The sequence below is a fragment of the Lactuca serriola genome, chromosome 9 (genome assembly GCF_051521515.1).
Source record: "Lactuca serriola cultivar US96UC23 chromosome 9, Lser_US96UC23_V15, whole genome shotgun sequence".
NCBI lineage: Eukaryota > Viridiplantae > Streptophyta > Magnoliopsida > Asterales > Asteraceae > Lactuca > Lactuca serriola.
Window position 1 is genome coordinate 156,374,320 of NC_136416.1, and position 20,887 is coordinate 156,395,206.

At 35.0% G+C, this 20,887-nt stretch overlaps 1 protein-coding gene across 1 annotated transcript; it reads right to left on the reverse strand.

The window, feature by feature from the left end:
• Positions 1–11,353: 11,353 nt before the first annotated feature.
• Positions 11,354–13,451, reverse strand: LOC145074386 (putative amino acid permease 7). The gene is made up of 6 exons (XM_079020772.1): positions 13,289–13,451; positions 12,873–13,200; positions 12,560–12,774; positions 12,321–12,454; positions 12,001–12,228; positions 11,354–11,882 (listed from the first exon to the last, which is right to left on the reverse strand). Exons 1-6 carry the CDS (start codon positions 13,359–13,361, stop codon positions 11,481–11,483), a joined length of 1,380 nt encoding a protein of 459 aa, XP_078876898.1. The 5' UTR covers positions 13,362–13,451; the 3' UTR covers positions 11,354–11,480.
• Positions 13,452–20,887: the final 7,436 nt, after the last annotated feature.

Genomic DNA, 20,887 nt, shown 5'->3' on the forward strand with positions numbered 1-20,887 from the left:
AACTATTTTTTTTAGACAAAATTATTGGTCTTTATGATGGATATGGTGCGGACAACTATCAAAACATGTTTCGTATTTATGGTTTTATTTTCTTGGCTAGTTGAGAATTTACCCATATAAAATGATTTTTTAACTGTTTATTTATTTTATATATTTTTTAAACTAATTTTACTAAAAAAAATTTAACCCTCGCTCTAACCTTTTCTTTCATGATGTTTTTTCATACCCTCAAACACCTCACATCACACTTAAATCACCTCCTAGCTCTAATAGCCACCCTCCATCACCGACATTGCTTCTCTGTCTCTCCGCTCTATTTCACCGAAACATATCCTCCATTATTGGTGATGCATCCATGTCTCTCTGCTCTATTCCCGTTTGGAAATAAGAAGAGATCATGATGGATTTTTATCACAAAGCTAGCACAGACCATGCGAGGGGTGGATTCGATTGACCAAGATTACGCATTTCATCCTTATTCAGGAGAGCATTTATGCAGAGAAGTTAGCATATGTCTATATCCAGGAGGTTGTAGCATGGCATGGGGTTCCCGTCTCGGTGGTTTTAGATCAGAATGTTCGGTTCACTTCTAGGTTTTGGAAGAGGTTCCATGAGGAGTTGGATACTCGGTTGCACTTCAACATAACTTTTCATCTGCAGACTGATGATCAGAGTGAGCGGACTATCCAAACCTTGGAGGATATGCTTCGGACAAGTGTATTGGATTTTGGCGGTAGCTGGGATACATATCTTCCATCGGTTGAACTTTCTTACAACAACAACTACCACACTAGTATTGATAGAACTCCTTTTGATATGCTTTATGGGAGAAAATTTCGGACCCCGATTTGTTGTGGTGAGGTCAATAAACTAGTTATGGGTAGCATGGAGGTGATGCTCCAGATTACCGAGGTGATCCAACAGGTACATGGGAGATTGTAGACCGTGTAGAGTCGACATAAGAGTTACGCTGATAGACTCCAGTCAGATTTAGGATTTTAGGTTAGGGATATGGTACTCTTGAAGGTGTCACCATGGAAATGTGTCATCCGGTTCATGAAGCGGGGTAAGTTGGGCCTCAGATATATCGGTCCTTTCAAGGTTATTGCTTGGGTGGGCAGGGTTACTTATCGTTTGGATACCTGAGGAGCTCAGTCAGATTCACAACACTTTTCACGTCTCTTAGTTGCGGAAGTGTTTGGTTGATGATTTCGTAGTGGTTCCTTTGGAGGATATTTAGGTGGATAAGCGCTTGAATTACATTAAGTGACCGATCACGATCCTCGATAAGAAGACAAAGACCCTATGACGCAAGGAAGTAAGCTTAGTGAGGGTGCGGTGGCAACACCATAAAGGCTCGGAGTGGACATGTGAGCCTTATGAGGAGATGAGAGAGCATTATCCACAGTTGTTTGTGGAGGTGCACTACGAGAATGAAGTCCGATTCAAGTAGGGGAGAATTATAACATTCAATTTCAGCTACTTGTCATTTTAAGCTTAACAATCCAAAAAGTTTGCATTTTAGTCCCTACACATGGTATACGTGGGAGCTACACCATGTGTAACTCTTTTATTTTTTGGACCCGGACTCTGGCTAGTACGCTGGGTGTACGTGGAGGTACGTCAGATATACTCGTGAAAACCTCAAACCATAGTTTTGGGTTTTGACCCTATTTAAACACCTTATGACCCCTTGTAGCCTCTTCATTCTCAACCTCCTTTCACCCCAAAGTTGATATTCGAAACCCTAGCCCCCTTTAGCAAAGTTTGAGACATTTAAGTATTTTTGTGGGTTTTTAGTGCTCTTAGAAGAAGAAGAAGTCAACCAATGAAGCTTGAAGAAGGTCAAGCTCTTAGATCCAAAACTTCCATCATCCTTGCAAGCTTGTGGAGGTATAAAGGTTGTACCTTTATCCTTCTTTTTCTAGATCTAGATTTTGACCATGTTATGTTGTGTTTTGGTCCCAAGATTTGGACTTTTGAGACTAGGGTTGTTCTTAATCATTTTGAGTATCATTTTTGATCATTGTGAGCTTATAAAGTCATAAAGTTGGGAGCTTGGACACTCCATTCATCCATGCATGAGATCTTAGACAATAAAGCATACTTTAGCCTTAGGGTTTAGATTTTTGCCCTATTGATCCATGTAAAGGCATCAAGTTGTTGACGTTATCATTTAAGACACCCCCAAGAGCAAAATTTGTTGTTTAGATGATTGGTCTTAAATCATTAAGTACTTAGAGTTAAGTTTTGGACACCTGATGAGTACATTGGGTGTAGCCTCCTGGAACGTACGACGTAATGGGACGTGACCTTTTCCGCTTTCAGATTAGATCCAATATGTTGGGCATAGGCATTATGTACGCACGACATACTCACCTGAAGCCTATTTGGGTCATTTTGGGCTTTAGGTTAGTTAGGCCTTAGGCCATGGCTTATTAGGCCTAGAGTAGGAGGAGTAAAAGGGTCTTTTACCCTTTGTGATAGGGATTATGATTTGGACCTTCAGTTATGGATTATTACCCTATAGTGATTAGGGTTGGTTTGATTGTGTTTAGTGTGGTAGCAGCAGCATGAGAGCATAACTATAATTGGTATGTACTTGACCCGAGAGTAGCATGGTCCATTTGGGTTGCATGACACCGAAATAATTTGTAGGATGGATTTTTGAGAAGAGGATATTTATGATTTATTAATATATTATAAGTTCTAATATATTAATATGAAATCATATTATTTAATTAGTATTGATCAAGAATCAATTTGAAATTAATTTTGTGATCAAAAGAGACTAATTACATATATGGGGATTGATTGTGTAAATCATTCTGTAACACCCAAGTTTTGAAGGCCAAGAAAGGAAAGAAAACCCTAATTTTTAGGGGTGACTCGGCGGGTCCAAGGAGGAACTCGGCGAGTCCGAGCAGGATCCGGGTCAAGGAGTAAGTGACCGACTCGGCGAGTCAGCCAAGGAGACTCGGCGAGTCTGGTCTGTACGAGGAAAACCCTAATTCCGGGAGTTGTATCCTATATAAAGGGTGTTATGTCCCTCCCTCAGCCTCCATATCATCCTAGAGAACCTGTAAACCCTAGATTTCATGTGAGCTTCCATCATTTGAGAGAAATAGCTTTGGAGGAAGGAAATTTTGGAAAGGAACTTGAAGATCAAGAAGGTTGCTTCAAAGGAGAGGTGTACATCTGAGATCTACTTCAGTTTGTGTTCATCTTGGAGGTATTAAGCTGCCATTTTCCCTTCTTTGCATCTAGATCTATTTTTGTTATGAGATTTGGGGGTTTTATGGTTGATTGAGACCCAATTCGAGTTAGGGGCTTAGATATGTTGTTGCCACTTCAGATCTAGTGTTGGGATGGTCCAATATGTCATAAAGCATCAGGAGATGAGTAGTTGGTAAAGCCCTTTTGTCCTTAAACCAAACCCTAGTATGTTTTGAGCCTAGATCTCTTTAGTTATACGTAAAGTTTGCAACTTTACGTGGGGATTGAGCTTTGGAAGTATGGATCTATGGTTTGGAGTCCCTGCATGACTCAAAAGTCCTCTGCATGTTTGGAGATCTGAATGGACTTGGAGAGTCCTTTGAGTGGACTCGGCGAGTAGCATGAAGATTTGGAGAAACTCGACGAGTGGGAGGAACAGCTCGTCGAGTCAAATGATGTTGGGCAGGAACTCGGCGAGTTGGATGAACAACTCGGCGAGTCTGTTGAAGGCTGTCCTGGACTCGGCGAGTCTGTTCTTGGACTCGACGAGTTAGGTCGAATGGAGACTCGGAGAGTTGGTTAGGTCAGGACTCGGTAATCGGTAGACTCCGCGAGTCATGGACTGACTCGGCGAGTCGAGTCGCAAAGAGAAGGACTCTGGACATATGAACTCGGCGAGTCAATAGGGTGACTCGACGAGTAGGGTTGACCTGGAAGGTTGACTTTGACCAGGACTTTGACTTTGACCAGAGTTGAATTGGTTGTCTTTCGGGGGTCAGTTAGACTCAGTGTTGTTTTGACATTGGCAGCTCGGGGAGCGAGTGAAGCAGGAGTTCAGAGAGTTGCCGGGCAGTAGCTAGTGGGTTCATCAGCTAATTCAGCCAGTGCAGGTGAGTTTCCCTTTGTATGAATGGGTCTACAGCCACAATGCCGGCCCATGTAGTTATGAGTAGAAGACCCGGGGGTTAGACCTAGGCACAGTATGCTAGTATGATATACGGGATGAGGTCCAATGATAGAGGGAGGGTGCCCAAGGAATGGTTTATGTGATAGTTTATACTTGTTGTCTGTGTGATACCTGTATGTGCCTGGTAGGGAGGTGAGTGTGGGCGAGGTCCCGTATCTCACCAATAGCAGAATGTGGATGGTGTTCCACATCTCAGTAGCAGCAGATTAGGGGCGAGGCCCAAGTTAGGGAAGGAGTGAGGGTGGGCTGGGCCCGTACCTCACTATCAGCAGGAGTATGGACGGGGTTCCATGACTCTTCAGTAGCAGGACAAGGGCGGGGCCCAGAGATAGGCGAGGCCTTAGGACAAGATCCGTTAGTATGTGTTTAGATTATGTGATGTGATGTGATATGTTTACGTGCTATTATATGTTAGTGGGCGAGGCCCTGTGACAGGTGAGGCCTAAGTGAAACAGATCTGTATCCGAGCGGGGCTCGAAGCCAGGCGGGGCCTGGAGTGGCGGGGCCGTTGTAGCGGGCGAGGCCCGAGGTAGGGGGCGAGGCCCAGGATAACGGGCGTGGCCCAGTATGTGCAGTATGTGGTTAAGCATGGTATGTGTTAGGGTGGGGAACTCACTAAGCTTCGTGCTTACGGTTTTCAGTTTTGGTTTCAGGTACTTCCGGTAGCGGAGGGAAGAGCTCGGGGTGATCGCATGGCACACACCATAGTTTAAACAGCCTGGGAATGTTTACTCTGATAACGAACATGTATTTTGGAAACTAATACTCTGTTTATGTTTTGAAATGATGAATTTGCTTAAAGTAATGTTTTATTAAAAGAAATTTTTAGTCTTGAATTTTGGGAAGTTACACATTCATTCTTATAAAGTGGGCTTATGATCCATAGTTCCTTATGTTGGGCTAAACCCATGTGGTGACCCATGGATACTCCATGGAGTTTAAAACCCATGGAGCATAAGGAATGTGAAAAGTCATGCACATTAGGGTTTGCATGGTGTAACCCTAGTTATGTCACACTATATAAGAAGCTGTCACACCCTAAAACCAAGAACGACGGAAACGTTCTGCGGCGGAGGACGTCATGTACAGTATCACAACAATGAAAAGTAGTAAACAAGCAACAACATCATCCATTGCATTAATAATATAATTATTATACAAGTGTGTTCTGTCAAATTTTGATAAACACTAAAGCATAAATCAAAATGAAAGATGAGTCTTCAACGAGCTTCATCTTCCCTAATCCTTGCATCGGTACCTGTCTAAGATGACCCGAGGATACAAGTAATTTTGAAAGAGAGTATCAGCTTTGAAGCTGGTGAGATCATAAGTATTTTAGTGTCTTAATTTGTATGTAAGAATTTGTAAGTTTATGAACTGTAAGTATGGAAAATGTAAATGAACTGTAAGTATGGAAAATGTAAATGAACTATAAGTATAAAAATGTTTGTAAAACAACTGTAAGCGTTTGAAAAACTCTAGAATTCCCTATGATTCCTACTATTATATAAGGGTGTCTTCTACCAATACCTAAATGTTCTCAATGTAGTCTTCTACCAAGACCTAACTGTTCTATATGTTCGTTTCTTGTAAACGTGTGTAATTTTCCCAAGTGTAACTATCATTATCAAAATATAGTTTTTATATTAAATGTTTAAGTGAAAAGATCACTAAATATATGCAAGGGAAAATAAATGTAGTACTGTAGTGTTGTATTATAGGAACTACTGCTGTACTAACTACCTTAAACTGGATTTATATTAAGGCATAATGTGATTAATTGCACCATACTATTGACTGGTAACAACGACATACGAATGGTCGTAAAAACGGAATGACGTTTGGCACCAGCAGACCTGCAGGTCCGGCTGTAGCTAGCAACAAGGTGTAGGATAGTCAATCCAGTATAGATCTATACGCAAACTCATGCTCTCCCTTCAAGAGACTCTGGTTACAACTCGGGCCATGACATTTAAGGCATGCTCCGATACATATCACAATAATTAACGTATTCATATATATGTAATGTAATGAACTGTTCTAGCTGTAATGTACGTGCTCTCTACCTAGCAAGTATAGTAATGTACTCGTTCTAGTATCGTTGTATATGTTCTTCCTAGTATAGTTGTATATGTTCTTCTCTAGTATAGTTGTATATGTTCTTCCCTAGTATAGTTGTATATGTTCTCATAGTAGTAAGTATTGACTCATGAATGAACCGACTCATAGTATGATATTGTGTTCTAGTAATAGTCCTAGTATCTTCCTAAACTACCCATATGGTAGTTTACTAGTAATCTAACTGGTACGTATGGACATGGATGTATACCCTTGCTACCCAAGGGCATGGGATGAACTGGAAGGACCTTTTATGACTATATATGTACACATGATATATAACTAATATTTAAACGACCTTTGGACGAGTACCCGATATCCCACCAGACCACATCTCAAGCGCGAAAAGGAAATAGGGTGGATAGCCTTCCTAAGTCTTTTAAACATTTCTTATATAACTATACATATAGAGGCATGAAATTTATAATATAAAAGAAGAAAATAAGATTTTTAAAACCTTTGAACATAAATATTTTCTAAGAAAAGATTGACTTGATGTCGATCTATAAAATGGTTTCGAAGGCATGGGTTTGATAAAACAGTTTAGTATAAAGAACATTTGTTTGAAACACAATTGTAAATAAGTTTGAAATGTAATATACATAATAAAATGTATAGTGTAATAAGGAGTTTTTAAACACATAAAGTGTTTATGAAAAACATTTGAAGGAAACTGTTTGGTAAAACGGCTAATGAGTAGCCAATCATTTGAATGCTGCTTATTAATCACATGTGATTGATATAATAATTAGCATAATTCTACTTGTATCCCCCCCCCCATAAAACATTTAAAAACAGTTTAAAACATTGATTAAGGGGTATGAACTCACCTGCAGTAAGTGACTGGAATTGAACGGACTGTTATCGAAAGGAAGGATCAGGCAAGTGCTTGGTGTCAAGTGAAGACTTTAGACACACACAATGATCCTAATTACATATGAAGACATATGTATATAAATAATTAGTGATTAAAACACTAATTATACAAGTATAAACATTTTAACGCGAGGAAAACACTTTTGGTCAAGTGCTAGGAGACTAATGGGTTGTAACAAAGGAGTGCAATGCCCTTAATGGGAGTTTATGGTCAAATGACCATATGCTTTGGAGTTTACGGCCCAGGGGAGTAAACTCCTGGCTGTAAACTCTCAACTAGGTCTCTAATTGAAGCTTAGAATTAATACAACTCAAGTGGTGAAGGGCTTCTAGTCTTAAACAAGTGTTTGGGCCTCTTTTTAACTCTATTTAGGAGTTCACGACCTTGGGACCATATTCCCTTGGAGTTTACGGCCGTAAACTCCCTTGGGAGGGTGTTTATGGTGTTTTCAAGCCTCATGCACAAGTGGTATAAGTTCTAGGCTTTTATTCCAAACATATGAAGACTCTTGACACACTTTGGTGCCCCTTTAATGAGTTTATGGCCCATGAACCATGTCATGGCCGTAAACTCACTTTGTAAGGTGATTTCTGTGTGTTTAAGGCCCTTGATTTAATGGGAACAAGTCTAGGTAAAAGTCTAAGGCCTTAGGTGCCTTAAAAGCACCATTTTGAGCATGTTTTTTGGAGTTTACGGCCTAAGATACTCTTGGGCTGTGAACTCCTAAACGTGGGTGGTTCTTGCTTGATTTCATGTCCCTAATACACCCCTATACAAGTCCAAGACAGTAGTATATCACGGGGGACAATCTAGGCTTGGTTTCGGGAGTTTACCGCCCAAGAACACCTTGGGGAGTAAACTCCTAAATCGAATGATTTAGCTATGTAATCTATGTTATGAACACCTTTAAAGATTTCTAACACTACTAGAAAGAGTTACTCACAATTTGGGATAAAAACCCGAAGATCCGTGAGAGAGAATTTTGGCTTTTCTCTAATTGGAAATGTAACTAATGAACTATTTGGTTCAGTTTTCTTTATATAGTCCTGGGATTTTTGGCAGAAAATATTTCTATTCTCAGAATGAACTCTAATATCCTAGAGTATTGGAATAACAGTGTTGCACAAAACCCTAGTGCATCCACTCTCCTAACATCTCCTTAAGGGTAAATCCTAAAAACTGCCAAACTTATACTCGAAGTCTGAATTTTCACTGAAACTGTTCTACTTCTATTGGCTTGATATGGTTTGTACAGAATGGAAATTTCGGGTTGTCACAGAAGCCTTATAGCTACCAAAATCGACACTTAAGTGAAAGACAAGAGGGCTAGCCGATTTTGTGAGTGCAAGTAATCTCTTCTCAAGTTCCTCTATTGTTGGTGGTGTTGTGTGAAGCATTTGAGGCATCACACTTGGGGTGCTAGGCTCTTAAAGGCTTCAGGTTTCAAGCTACAAGAAAATATATGTCATTCAACTAGATTTTTGTATTGTATATACTCCATAATATGCTAGTTAGGATGATACCTTGGAAAATTAAAAGTTTGCATGTATAATAGAGAACACATAGATCCAAGGTATCTAGGGTTGCATGTACACCATAAGAGTGTTAGAATTCTCAAAACCCTTTAGACCCAACTCATCGAGTGCACCTACGAACTTATCGAGTTCCTTCGGTAATTTGAGAATCTAGAAAACCCCAACCAACTTGTTGAGTTGACTAGACAACTCGTCGAGTTTTCCCATCTTAACATATTCAATCCTTTTTCATTAAGTGTAACGCTTTAGAATGTAGATTTGGAACCCAAGTGCTGAAAAACCACGTAAAGTTGCTAACTTTACGTCTATGCATGACACAAAGAGGCTAAAACACTCAAAGAAGGCTTATTAAGGGACTTAGTACATGAAGAAAGCCTAGATCTAGATAAATATTGAAACTTTAAGCCCAATAAGGCCACAAGACATCCAGATCTGAAGTTATGACTTCATGACATGCTCAAACCAAGAACAGAACCAAAAATGAGCCAATATGACAATAAACTTTCAAGGAATGAGATCTAAGCTATAGATAAGCAAGGTGTCGATTTATACATCCAAATGTCTGCAACAAGAGAGAAGATTCTGGATCTATAGCATCCTTTCCACATAAACCACTTCAACCTTCAAGCTTCTTCAAAAGAACACCAAGAAAACACTCTTCAAGCTCTCTCACACACAAATATGGAAGAGATTGCACGAGTTAGAGTTTTCTGGACAGGGGAGACGAGTAAGGAGACCACCTAAAGGGTTTAAGGCCTTTAAATAGGTTGCAACACCCTAAAAATTATGGTTTCTTAATCAGCCATCAACTCGTCGAGTTTTCCTCACCAACCCGTCGAGTTGGTCCAAAGAAGATCCGCGACACAAAGACTTTCAACACGTTGAGTTGAGGCCATCAACTTGACGAGTTCCAAGGGAAAAATTTGCCTTTTTAATAAAATTCTCATCCTTGGGAATCGAGATATTACATCACCAAGCGTTGGGCTTACAGATTTGGATTGTGTTTCAGGTACCTCAGAGGATCGCGGAAAGGCAAAGTCGTGATCGTGCACCTCCTCATGTTATGTTTTGTGATTTTCGGAAAAACTCTAATGATAAACATGTTTTGAAAACTATTATGTAGAGAATTATGATTTTTGATTGGTTTGTAAAAGTTTAAATTTTTATGACATTTTATAAATGTTACATAGCGAGGCTACTAGAACTTGGGTCTCTCTCTTAGGCAGAGCATCAAGTAAATGTATCTTTATCGGTTAACCCATTTCTAAACATTATGTCAATGAACAATAACTTTTATAAAATGACTGAAGTGGTTCGTGTTTTGAGAAAAAGTTTTTGAAATAGCGCGCACGTGCATACGCGCACACACACACACACACACACATATATATATATATATATATATATATATATATATATATATATATATATATATGTGTGGAAATAATTCTCATGACAAAGATATTCTACATAACTCATTGTTCATAAGGTCATGTCAAAGAATATTAAATTTTTTAAAATGACATAAATGGTCCCTCTTTTGTGAAGAATTTCAAAAGTAATCCTTATATAAAAAAATTACGAAAACAATCCTTAAGACAAAATGGTCTCTCACTAGATTTTTCGTTTAAAATTAGCAATGATGGACCTTGTTTTGAGAAAATACTTTAGAAATAGTCGGTGTAAAAATCTAAAAATGATCCCCGTCTAAGACAAAAATTAAAGAAATGCCTTTGTAATGGTCTTCATGTAAGATTTATAGAATTGGTCCTTGTATGTAAGAGAAAATTATACAAATGGTCCGTATATAAAAAAGTTACATAAATACTCCCTCTTGAGCAATACTTGGACTTAAAACATTCGTTTTTGTCACATTTCATACTTTTAATCTACAAATACCTTTTTATATGTATTCTAAAACGATAACATATGTTCAATTGCTTAAATCAGATATGATTATGTCTTCTGAGTCAATCATGAATCTCACTTCTATCGAACTTGAAATGTAGTGCCGATGGAATATATTAGTTAACTAGTGGGTTTGCTCACGCCTTTCGTTGATTTATTAATCTTATATTTTTCATATAATTTTATAACGTTCTCTTCCACATGAACATTCAGTATTTTGTTATTAGACAATTATCATTTATTTAGTTTTGTATAACACAAGGATAATTTCTGTAATTTTTCTTTTGGCATGAATTATTTATGTAATTTTATGAAAAGCAGGGTACACTTCTATAATTTTTTGAAACACAATGACAGTTTATGTAAATTTGCTAATAGATAGGGACCATATATATATATATATATATATATATATATATATATATATATATATATATATATATATATATATATATATATATATATATATATATATATATATATATAATTTTATGTAACATAACCATTTATTAAAATTTTCATTATAGAAGGACCATTTATATATATATTTTAAATATAGGGACCATTCCTGTAATAATTCTGCATAGAACCTATTCTGTAACTTTCTATTAAAACGTGGACTATTTTATAAGTTAGAAGGACCATTTTTGTAGATTTTTTTTTGATAGAGATTTTTGTAAATATCCCTAACAAATATAAGAAATTATAGAATGTTAAATATCTCCACAAATAGGCCCAAAATATATAATTTTCATTGGAAAAAGCACATAAATATGCATCTAACAATTTTCTTTTCATTTATAAATATGCATCTAAACCTATGAAATTGATTTACTATAATGAGGTTACTCGATTTCAGCTACTTCGATTTTGCTTCAATGAGTCCAGCTACGGATCCAACCAGAGCCACCACCGACACCACCATCAAAACGCCACTGAATATTTCAAGAACCACCCACTTTCTGCTCCAAGATTCCACCCTTCGTTGCACTATATACATCTCCACCGGAAAATATATGGCCAATGGCCACAGGTTCAATGCTCCTAACACACCCAAAATCTCATTGAAGTATGGAAACACCAACGCAATTCCGGTGGTTGATGCCACGTAGGCTGTTCTGAAACATAGCCTGAACAGATTTAATCGAAAAGCCGGCAATAATGGCAGCTTCAGTTCATAAAATTTCGTCAGAAATCCACTGTTGGGGAACTTTCCGGTGAACCATCTCTCGGAAAACGCAAATACTGGCTGGCTGAATAGCTTTTGTTTCAATAAAAACAAAAAGTTGTTTACTTGTGTTAGTCAACGAGTACTCTTATTTAACTTTACAAAAAGAAACAATTTGACTTTTAAGGTCACTAAGAAAATGAAGATTTACTTGATATCCTCCGATCAGATGTATTATAATGCATGCATTTGCAAAGTCGACAAGCCAATAAGGCTCGTAAAATCCAAATCCTGTCAAAAGATTTCCAGGTGTATCGTTCCCAAAGGCTGCATATCCAAAGCATCCACATCCAAGGTAGAAAAAAGTCGTCAACAGAATCGCAATCGCCGATGCCCTTTTTGCAACCTGGTTCTCCGCTGGTGGTGACTTCACAGTATCCTTCAAGTTTCAACTTATTTCATCAAACACCATGTAACATGTATATATATATCTTATGATTAATTATCATCTCTCATAGCGAAAATTCTAACCTGAATTTCTAAAAGGATAATAGCATATGGATACGCGAATGCTATGTCCCCAAGTGCTTGAAAAGTTATCCATAATTTGTGAGCTACACTAGCAGCCGGAGCTCCGGTGATGCTCCCGGCGATCTTACCATTTTCTGTTTTCATGTCATGAAATAAATCAAAACTGTGATTGAAATATGAATTATGAAGGCGTTTGTTGTTAATTAATCACTTAATGTCTTAATCTAATCATATCATACCAATAACTTGAGCACAACCAAGCCCGAAACCAATAGAAGCGTAGCAAAACGACATCGCCGCTGCAACAACAGACACCCACACCATGCTATGGAAATCCGGTATCTGTGACATTACAACCTCCACCACTCCGAACAACAACATGTAAATGTTGCCTCTGTAGTCGCAATCAGCATCGTGTCCTTGTGTATGATAGCAACCCGATTTACGAATCGCCCTTGTAGGAAGAAAGAAAAGTCGCCGACGACGTTAATTAATCACACGAATTGTCATGAACGAACATGAAACGTAATTAGGAGAGTTTTTACTTTTTACCTCATACACGTCGCTGTTGTCACCACATAAGCAATCCCAGTTCCATAAAAGCTCACATACTGAAGCAAACCGCATATCCATGCTTGTTTTTCACCGAGGATAACTCTGACAGCATCTGTAAAAGACCGGTTTCTAGCTCCGGTGATCGGATCAGGTGACCGGTAGCAATCTGACATAAGAGTGGCAGAGACGTACGTCACAAACGCAAAGCAGAACAACGCAACCGGACCTCCGATCCAACCAAGCTGCGCCGTGCTCCAAGCCAGCGACAATACACCGGAGCCAATCACCGCTGTTATGATATGTGCAATCGTGCTCCATAACGTGCCTGGTTTCGATTAGATTCATAGTTTCAGACACCCTTTTCAATAATCCAAAAAACTCACAAAAAATGTGTTTTTTACTCTGTTTTTTACCAGTTCTTATTGTGTTGTCGTCGTCTTTGTCGTTGGTGGAATCCAGAGGTTGGAGTTCAAGTTCTACCGCCATATTGGAGAGTCAGATTCTGTTCAACGGATCTGAAGTAATTATAAGGTTTTGTTTTGTTTGAATAAGGAGTCGTAAGTCGTTGGCTCTTTGCTGTTGTCTAGCAAATGTGTCAAGATTCTTGGTCCCTTTTCGTTGTCATTAGCGACAATTTTCTTAAAACATGTTTGGAATTTCGTGCAGAAACTAATAATTATTGTTAGATGTTTTCTAGTGAGATAAAAGAGACAGAATGAAGCACATGGCAAAGCTATATAGGCACTGAACCAAGGATTCTAAATTGCAAAATCTGGAAGCGTATGATGGGATATGCTCGCCTAAAAATGGTCCATTTGGTGCACTATCAGGTCTTGTTGACTCATGCGACTCCAATAAAATATAAAAGTACAAAGGATAGCGGTTTAGATATATATGCCCAACATTTTCTTTATTTGTATATATTTTTTTGATTTTGAGTTTCAAAATTATTCATTGAACAAAATTTTATCCACATTAAAAAATAAATACACGGCTAAAATCTTTTGATATCATAATCATGTCCGTTTGTAGTAGTTGTGATGGTGGATCATAAAAGTTTAATTCCTAAACAACTTTTATAAATATTTGTGTTATTTTACTTAAAATGAATTCTTATTAGTCATACAGGTCAACCTCCATAATTTTGTTTAGTTATACAGATATTTGTAAGTTAGATTCAGGTTCGTGAGTCATAATCAGATTCATGGTCACTACAAAAAAGTTTAAATATTGTATATTTACTTCTTAGTCTTTACTTTCTCATTTATTTAATATATATATATATATATATATATATATATATATATATATATATATATATATATATATATATTACTATATTATTATACAAACTTTATTATTTCTAAAAATAGATTTAAGACGTTCAAGTGTTTAAACACAATTTATAATATCTAATGCATTATACAATATATACAATAACTTTATGCATTATAGAATAGATAATTTCCTATACGGTCAACAGTTGAATTAGTCAAGATAAGAATGGATTCGTTTACCCAACAATAATTTCTTTTGGGCAAATATCACGGCTTTTGACTTGGTACGCCAAAGAAATCGGTTAAACATACACTTTATATAGCATCATCACCCAATTCACACAGTCACCACCCACATCCAATTCCGGCACGCCGCCACCATCACCGGTTACCACCAGCATCCTCTCCCACTCCCTTTAATACCACCATAATATATAGAGGCTTGTCGCTACTGTCTACAAACCATAGCCAACACAACAACTAATTCTGTCTCTCACTCTCGAAATCTTCTATCTTCTATTTCTCTACCATGATTTCTCAATTACCTTTTTTGATTCAGACATTTGTGTGTTTATGCAGGTGTGTAGCTTGAAGAATTGGTACTCCGATTTTTGCCAACTTTCCATCTCTTTTCTCTCTGTAAAATTGTCCTCCAGTTGTTGCTTATCTATTCTATTTTTTGGCAGCCTAATATCACATATTTCAATAAATCTTTCATTTGTTGTTAAAGAGGAAACTTGCTCGGAAAATTAGAGTCTCCTGCTACCAAACTAAGTCACTAATGTACTAGGGTTTTCACTAAACGAAGGTCGCTAAAAGAGGTCAACATGAGAAATTATGTTCTCAAAGGTAATATGCATATTTTGCTAGAAAATATGTCAATTATTCATCTTTCACTTTATGATAGCTAGATGTGGCCGGAAAATACGTCAATCTTTCATCACCACGTTGATTATTTTGTAGATTTCTAAGCTATATTTTGTCTTCTTCTCTGTAATCACAAAAACCACTTTATTTCTAAATTCTTTATGTTAGTTTTTGAAATGCTCTTTGTTATGAAGGTTGGTACACGAGTGGTTATGGAGTTGTGGTGGGTTGCTTTAACCATCAGTAAAGACTGTAAGAGAAAATATAATTCAACATAGAGACTAAACTTCAGAAGCTAGAACAAATTTGTAAGGGGCAAAGTTATTTTCAAATGTTTACTGCAAAAGTGGATTTTTTAATTGTTGTTTTGTTTGTTGTTAGATGCAGTTTTTAGCATAAGATTACATTATCTCTAAGCAAATGCAGGTGTGTTAGGAAAATAGATGTGTGATTTTTACTTTTTCACTAAAACTCATGTGATTTAAGTAGTTATTTTTACTTTTTTTTACTATCTGACTTATAGACTATCTTATCTTTTCCTTGCATATCTAAACTGTATTTAGAATGTTTAACACACAGGTCCGACTTTTATACCACTCCATCCTCCTACTTTTCTCTTTTATATGTTTTTTGTTGGTTTATTTCATCCTTTTAATATTTTTTTGCACCACACTCTATTTTTTAATTTTTAACAATTTTTTTGTGTGTTTAATTTTTTTTTTCACAGATTATTTGGATGTTGATTTTAGATTAATGCTAAAGATAGTTGTGATATGAGTTTTAGACATTAACATGTATTGCCTCAATAGCTCAAGTACATCAAGCCACATATGGACCATTCATGACATTAATAGGTATATTCAGTATTTGTTGTACTACCTCCGTCCCAAATTGATAGTCCGCTTTTGAATTTTGAAGTCTTTTTTCTTCAATTTTGACCTTAAATATTTTTATTTTTGATAGATAATACTTGATGCAAAATATATGAATGGATTGTATTTTAAATGTTTTTTCATTATTATAAGTTTTATCAAGTAATATATAATAAAAATAAAAATATTTAAGGTCAAAGTTAAAGAAAAAAGACTTAAAAAGTCAAAAGTGGACTATCAATTTGAGACGGAGGGAGTATTATTTTTCTATAATTAACTAATTAGTCAAGACCATTCATGATATTTGTGACAGTTTACCATGGAAAATGGATTATGGACATTTGGGTCGGTATACCATATTATTATTTAGGATATTTAGTACAGTTTGATCAAAAGCATCTATAACCTTACCATTTTTCTTTCATTATTGTTTCTATTTTCCTTTTACTCTGGATAATAAAGTTATGGTTAGAAGTTGACACTCTCTCAAGTCTCAATGCTTCACCATCCAAATGTTGTGGTGAAAGATGCTTCATGGAGGACATTAATAGTATATCTTGAATAACAACCTACTTTGTTTCATTCTCAAACTTGGGTGTCATGTTAGGGTCCCTAATCCTTCTTCTTGATTGATCTGAGTTTCTATTATTAGGGATGAAGCCAAGATTGTTTAAAGAGATAGCAACGATAAGTGACGACCACAAGAAAGTCATCACTCATCTTTTTGTCATAGGTTGCAATTTCCATTAATTTCTATTTTGCAGACATCGAAGGGAGAGCAGACCGTGATGGTTATTGGTTCAACATTATTATCTTGTTCGATGTTTTTTGGTTTTAAAACTTAAATTAATCACGTCACTTAGTATTTCTATTAGTTAATTAAATTTATTTGTAAGGTTTTTTTTTTTTTTTGTAAATGATATTATTTTTTGATTGACTATTAATTCGATCATGTAGATTTTGTAAGATTAAGTTGTCTGGTTTGGACTTTGGATTCTGTTATTGTTTTTAGTTGTTGTGGTGTGTTAGATGAAGATTTAGTATTATAGGAGCGGTTTTAGAAAATTTATTTCACTTCCCAAGTTAATTCAAAAAGATTGGTTATAGTTTTTTTATAGGCTTGCAAAACATGGACTCTAAGTGTTTGACAAAATGTCTCATAGAAACTCTACACTCAATCAATTTATCTTTTCCATTTTCTATCGACTTTTGAAAGTATTTTGTTTGTTTTATTTTATTTTATTAGTTCTAAATTTTGGAGATGGATAGTTACTTGGTTTTGTTTCGATGAAACTTTAGTCAAGGGAACCACTAACTACTTGGTGGGGGATTTCAAAGTGAACGAAGAGGCAAAAAGGTATAATCCGTGAATTTTTTAAAAATGTCATTAATAATTTTTTTGAAGTCGGATCAACACAATATCTTTCCCAACATGTAGTTTAAATGGTTGTACTTTATTTTAGGCTATAAAATCACATTTTTTTGGTTATATTTTTCATTTAATGACAGTCCTTGAAAACATGGTATTTTTTTTCCTTTTTTTTTCTTGACTTAAAGAACATGGGTTAGTTTCGAAGTTACAAGTTACTATTTTCCAAAGCAAATTAGATTTCATTGTTATGAGATTACCTTTTCATTACCTTTGTGTCAAAGTTGGATGCCCAATCATATATTTTTCCGAATTGAAATAACTGCTGAAAGAAACCATTCGCACCCGTCGCTTGGCACGGGTAAACGGCTAGTGTGTGTGTATATATATATATAATCTAATAAAATAAATGTGTTTATAGGTCAACCCGCGATATCATTTACAAATCCACTTATTTTTGTAATGTATTCGTGTCGTGTTACAGGTCGTGTTGTAAATTGTCATCTAGTTGGATTTTGTTAAAAAGACAGTGTAGCATGTCTAATGCATTACTTCGGTCATTCATGTATATTAGAGAAAATATAATTTACAATCGTAATAGATGTAATTATATTTGGTATATTTTTAGTTTGTGAAGAAGAAATATATAAATTTTTTTTACAATACTTCATGACTGAAACGAATATTAAAAAAAAAGACTTGAAAGGTAAAAAGAAAACAATTTGTGAAAAAAAAACTCTTAAAGAAAACATAAAAACAAAGATGTAAAACATGAAAATAATAATAATAATAATCTCCTTAGTCTCCTTATCTCCTTATTCTAATAAAACAATAGATTTAATCTCATATTTATAAGTGTCATGTAATTAGAACCTCTCATTAATGTTATATATCATTTATCATGCCACTTGTCAACCTATTAATTATTCATTTCAAATTTCAAATTTTAAATTTCTCACTCTAATTTTATTAAATTAATAATTGATAATTGATTCTTAATTTTAAATTTCAAAATTTAAAATTTCTTCCTTTAATTATATTAAATTAATAACATTAGATTAAAAAATAAAATAAAATTAATATAAATTATAAAATGATATAACTCCACGTATTTATTTAAATCAACGATTATAATTTTATATAACTAAAAAAATATCTCTTAAGTAATAATTTATTTAAAATAATTGATTAATATTTTTAATTTTTTAATACGAAAGTTTAATTAATTTTATAACCGTGGTTATCACGGGTTATAAACTAATAATACATATAAACGAAAGCACACGAAGGTTCTAAAATATAGATCTTTAGAAAACTAATTTTATATAAAGAAAAAAACATAAATAAACTAATAAGTTGTAAAAATATTTCCAAAAAACTAAGTTTATTTTCTTTTAAAAACGGTTGTAAAAGATATTGGATACCAGTGAATCATTTCTTTTAGTCAATAGTTTTGTTTGTTTTGATGAATAGTTTTGTTTTGCGATTTGGGTTTAGGGAATAGGTGATGCAAAACAAATACAAGTGTTTTGTGCTTTTGTTTAAAAATATATCTACCTTGTGCAGCCGGTCCAAAAATACAGTTGCCTAGAACGAAAAAAAAAAAAGTTTCTAAAACAGAAAATAGAAAAATTCTTATAAAATTCACTATTAAAAAGCAAAAATCCTTATAAAATTTACTATTAATATTAAAAAAAAAAAAAGAAATTACTAACATTTTTAGATATTAAAAAACAAAAAAAAGAAATTACTAACATTTTTAGATAAATTGATTTTTTTTTCTCTCTCTGTATATATCCCTCTTCCTAATAAAAAAAACGTGGCTGTTTCTCTTAGAAATTTATTCCCGCCCAAATCATTATTAAAGAATTAAACAAAAAGTCATAACTCGACATCTTCGCCTCATGCTCTTCAATCTTCATTTTCATTCTTGAAAATAAGAAAACAAATAAAGCCAGAAATTTGGTATACCGTAATCTCATAAAATCAGGGATATAATGAAATTAATTTCTTTCTAAATTGCAAGAAATCAACAACTAAATTGTATCAAATTTTGTATTTGATGGATTATGGCTTCAATACATCTGAATGCCGATTTTTTTAATCAAATTTTTTGTCACAGATGAAGTAAAGGAAGCTATGAAATAGAGCCCTAAAGACATCAAAAAACTTTAATCCTTCACCGTCGCTTCAACATCGGTTATTATTGGTAAGATTTGGATTTTTACTTAATTTCTCTGCTATGATTTCACGATTTTACCATATCTGGTCTTGATTTCTCCTACGATTTCACAGTTAATGGTTTCATAATTTCAGGTTTTCATGGTTAATGAATTCATCGAGGTTGAAGAAACAGTCAAACAAGATTCAAAGTTGTACAGTAGTACCTTAGAGATATGTTTTATATATTTGTTAGAATAAATGACTCTGCAACTTTTAATTATATAGTACATAAATGAAAAAAACAGATGATTCCCTATAGAAGTTCAATTTTATAATTGCATTATTTTTGTACATCATATTTATCTTTGACTTGTGTCATATAGCCATGCTGGAAAACACTGCAACTTCATGATGTCAAGCCCTTCAATTGTGGAATTACCATACAGAAAATGGTTTTATTTAGTGGATGAAGTGATTGTTCACCGATGTACATGTCATAGTTATGTTTCAACATCCGCACCATCGCTATTGTATTCTGTTAAAAGATTTTGTTGGCGATGAGCCGATGCTCAGCTTCACTACATGTTTGCAATATGTGGTAGTTGCAAGAGTACTTGACATAACTTTAATTATCCCAAGCCATATGTTAGGTGGTGGAGAGATAGGGATACCTGATAAGATTACATATTTTTAATGTGAAATATCTATTTACTTCCAAGTCAGGATGAAAAGATGAAAATGCCCCTATAAATTTTTTGTCCATTTAACGTTGCACGTCGGGGTTAAAATAGAGAACCTTAAGAAACTGCTCCTTTTTTTACATGGTACATGATTTATGACATGCATCTTAAAAATATTTGTGCCACCATGGTATTATTCGTGATGATATGACTGGATTGTTTATATATAAACATATCATTGTCTGTTAATTTAAATTTCACATCAAATGTAATCATTTTGTTATTTTGTTGTAAATAACATATTTTGTTAGTTTAATTTCCATTAGCTCATGCTTTGATATGTGTTCATATTTTTTGTGATTATCCTTAAAGCGTGTTTATATTTTTCGAATATTTACATCACAAATTCTAATATGAGTGTGTTATAATTAACTATTATTATGTGTATTAAGTTTAAAAGTTGTTTTATGTTATAACCTAGTATACTATATATTCAAAGAATTTTGAGCCCTATAGAGACGTAGGCGCTGGACGACCGCCCGGGTTGCCCACCGTCTGGACTGGACCTGACCTTGTGTTAGGGTTGAAAATAAATTTCGTTATTTATATTTAGCGGATATTTATGGTACAAAATCCTAAACTAAATAACAAATTATATTTATATATGACAAAACTTCAAAAATGGTCCCTGTGGTTTCCAGAAATATCAAGTTTAGTCCCTAAGTTCAAAAAACCTCACAGATGGTCCCTGTGGTTTCAAAACTTTTAACAAATGGTCCTTCCG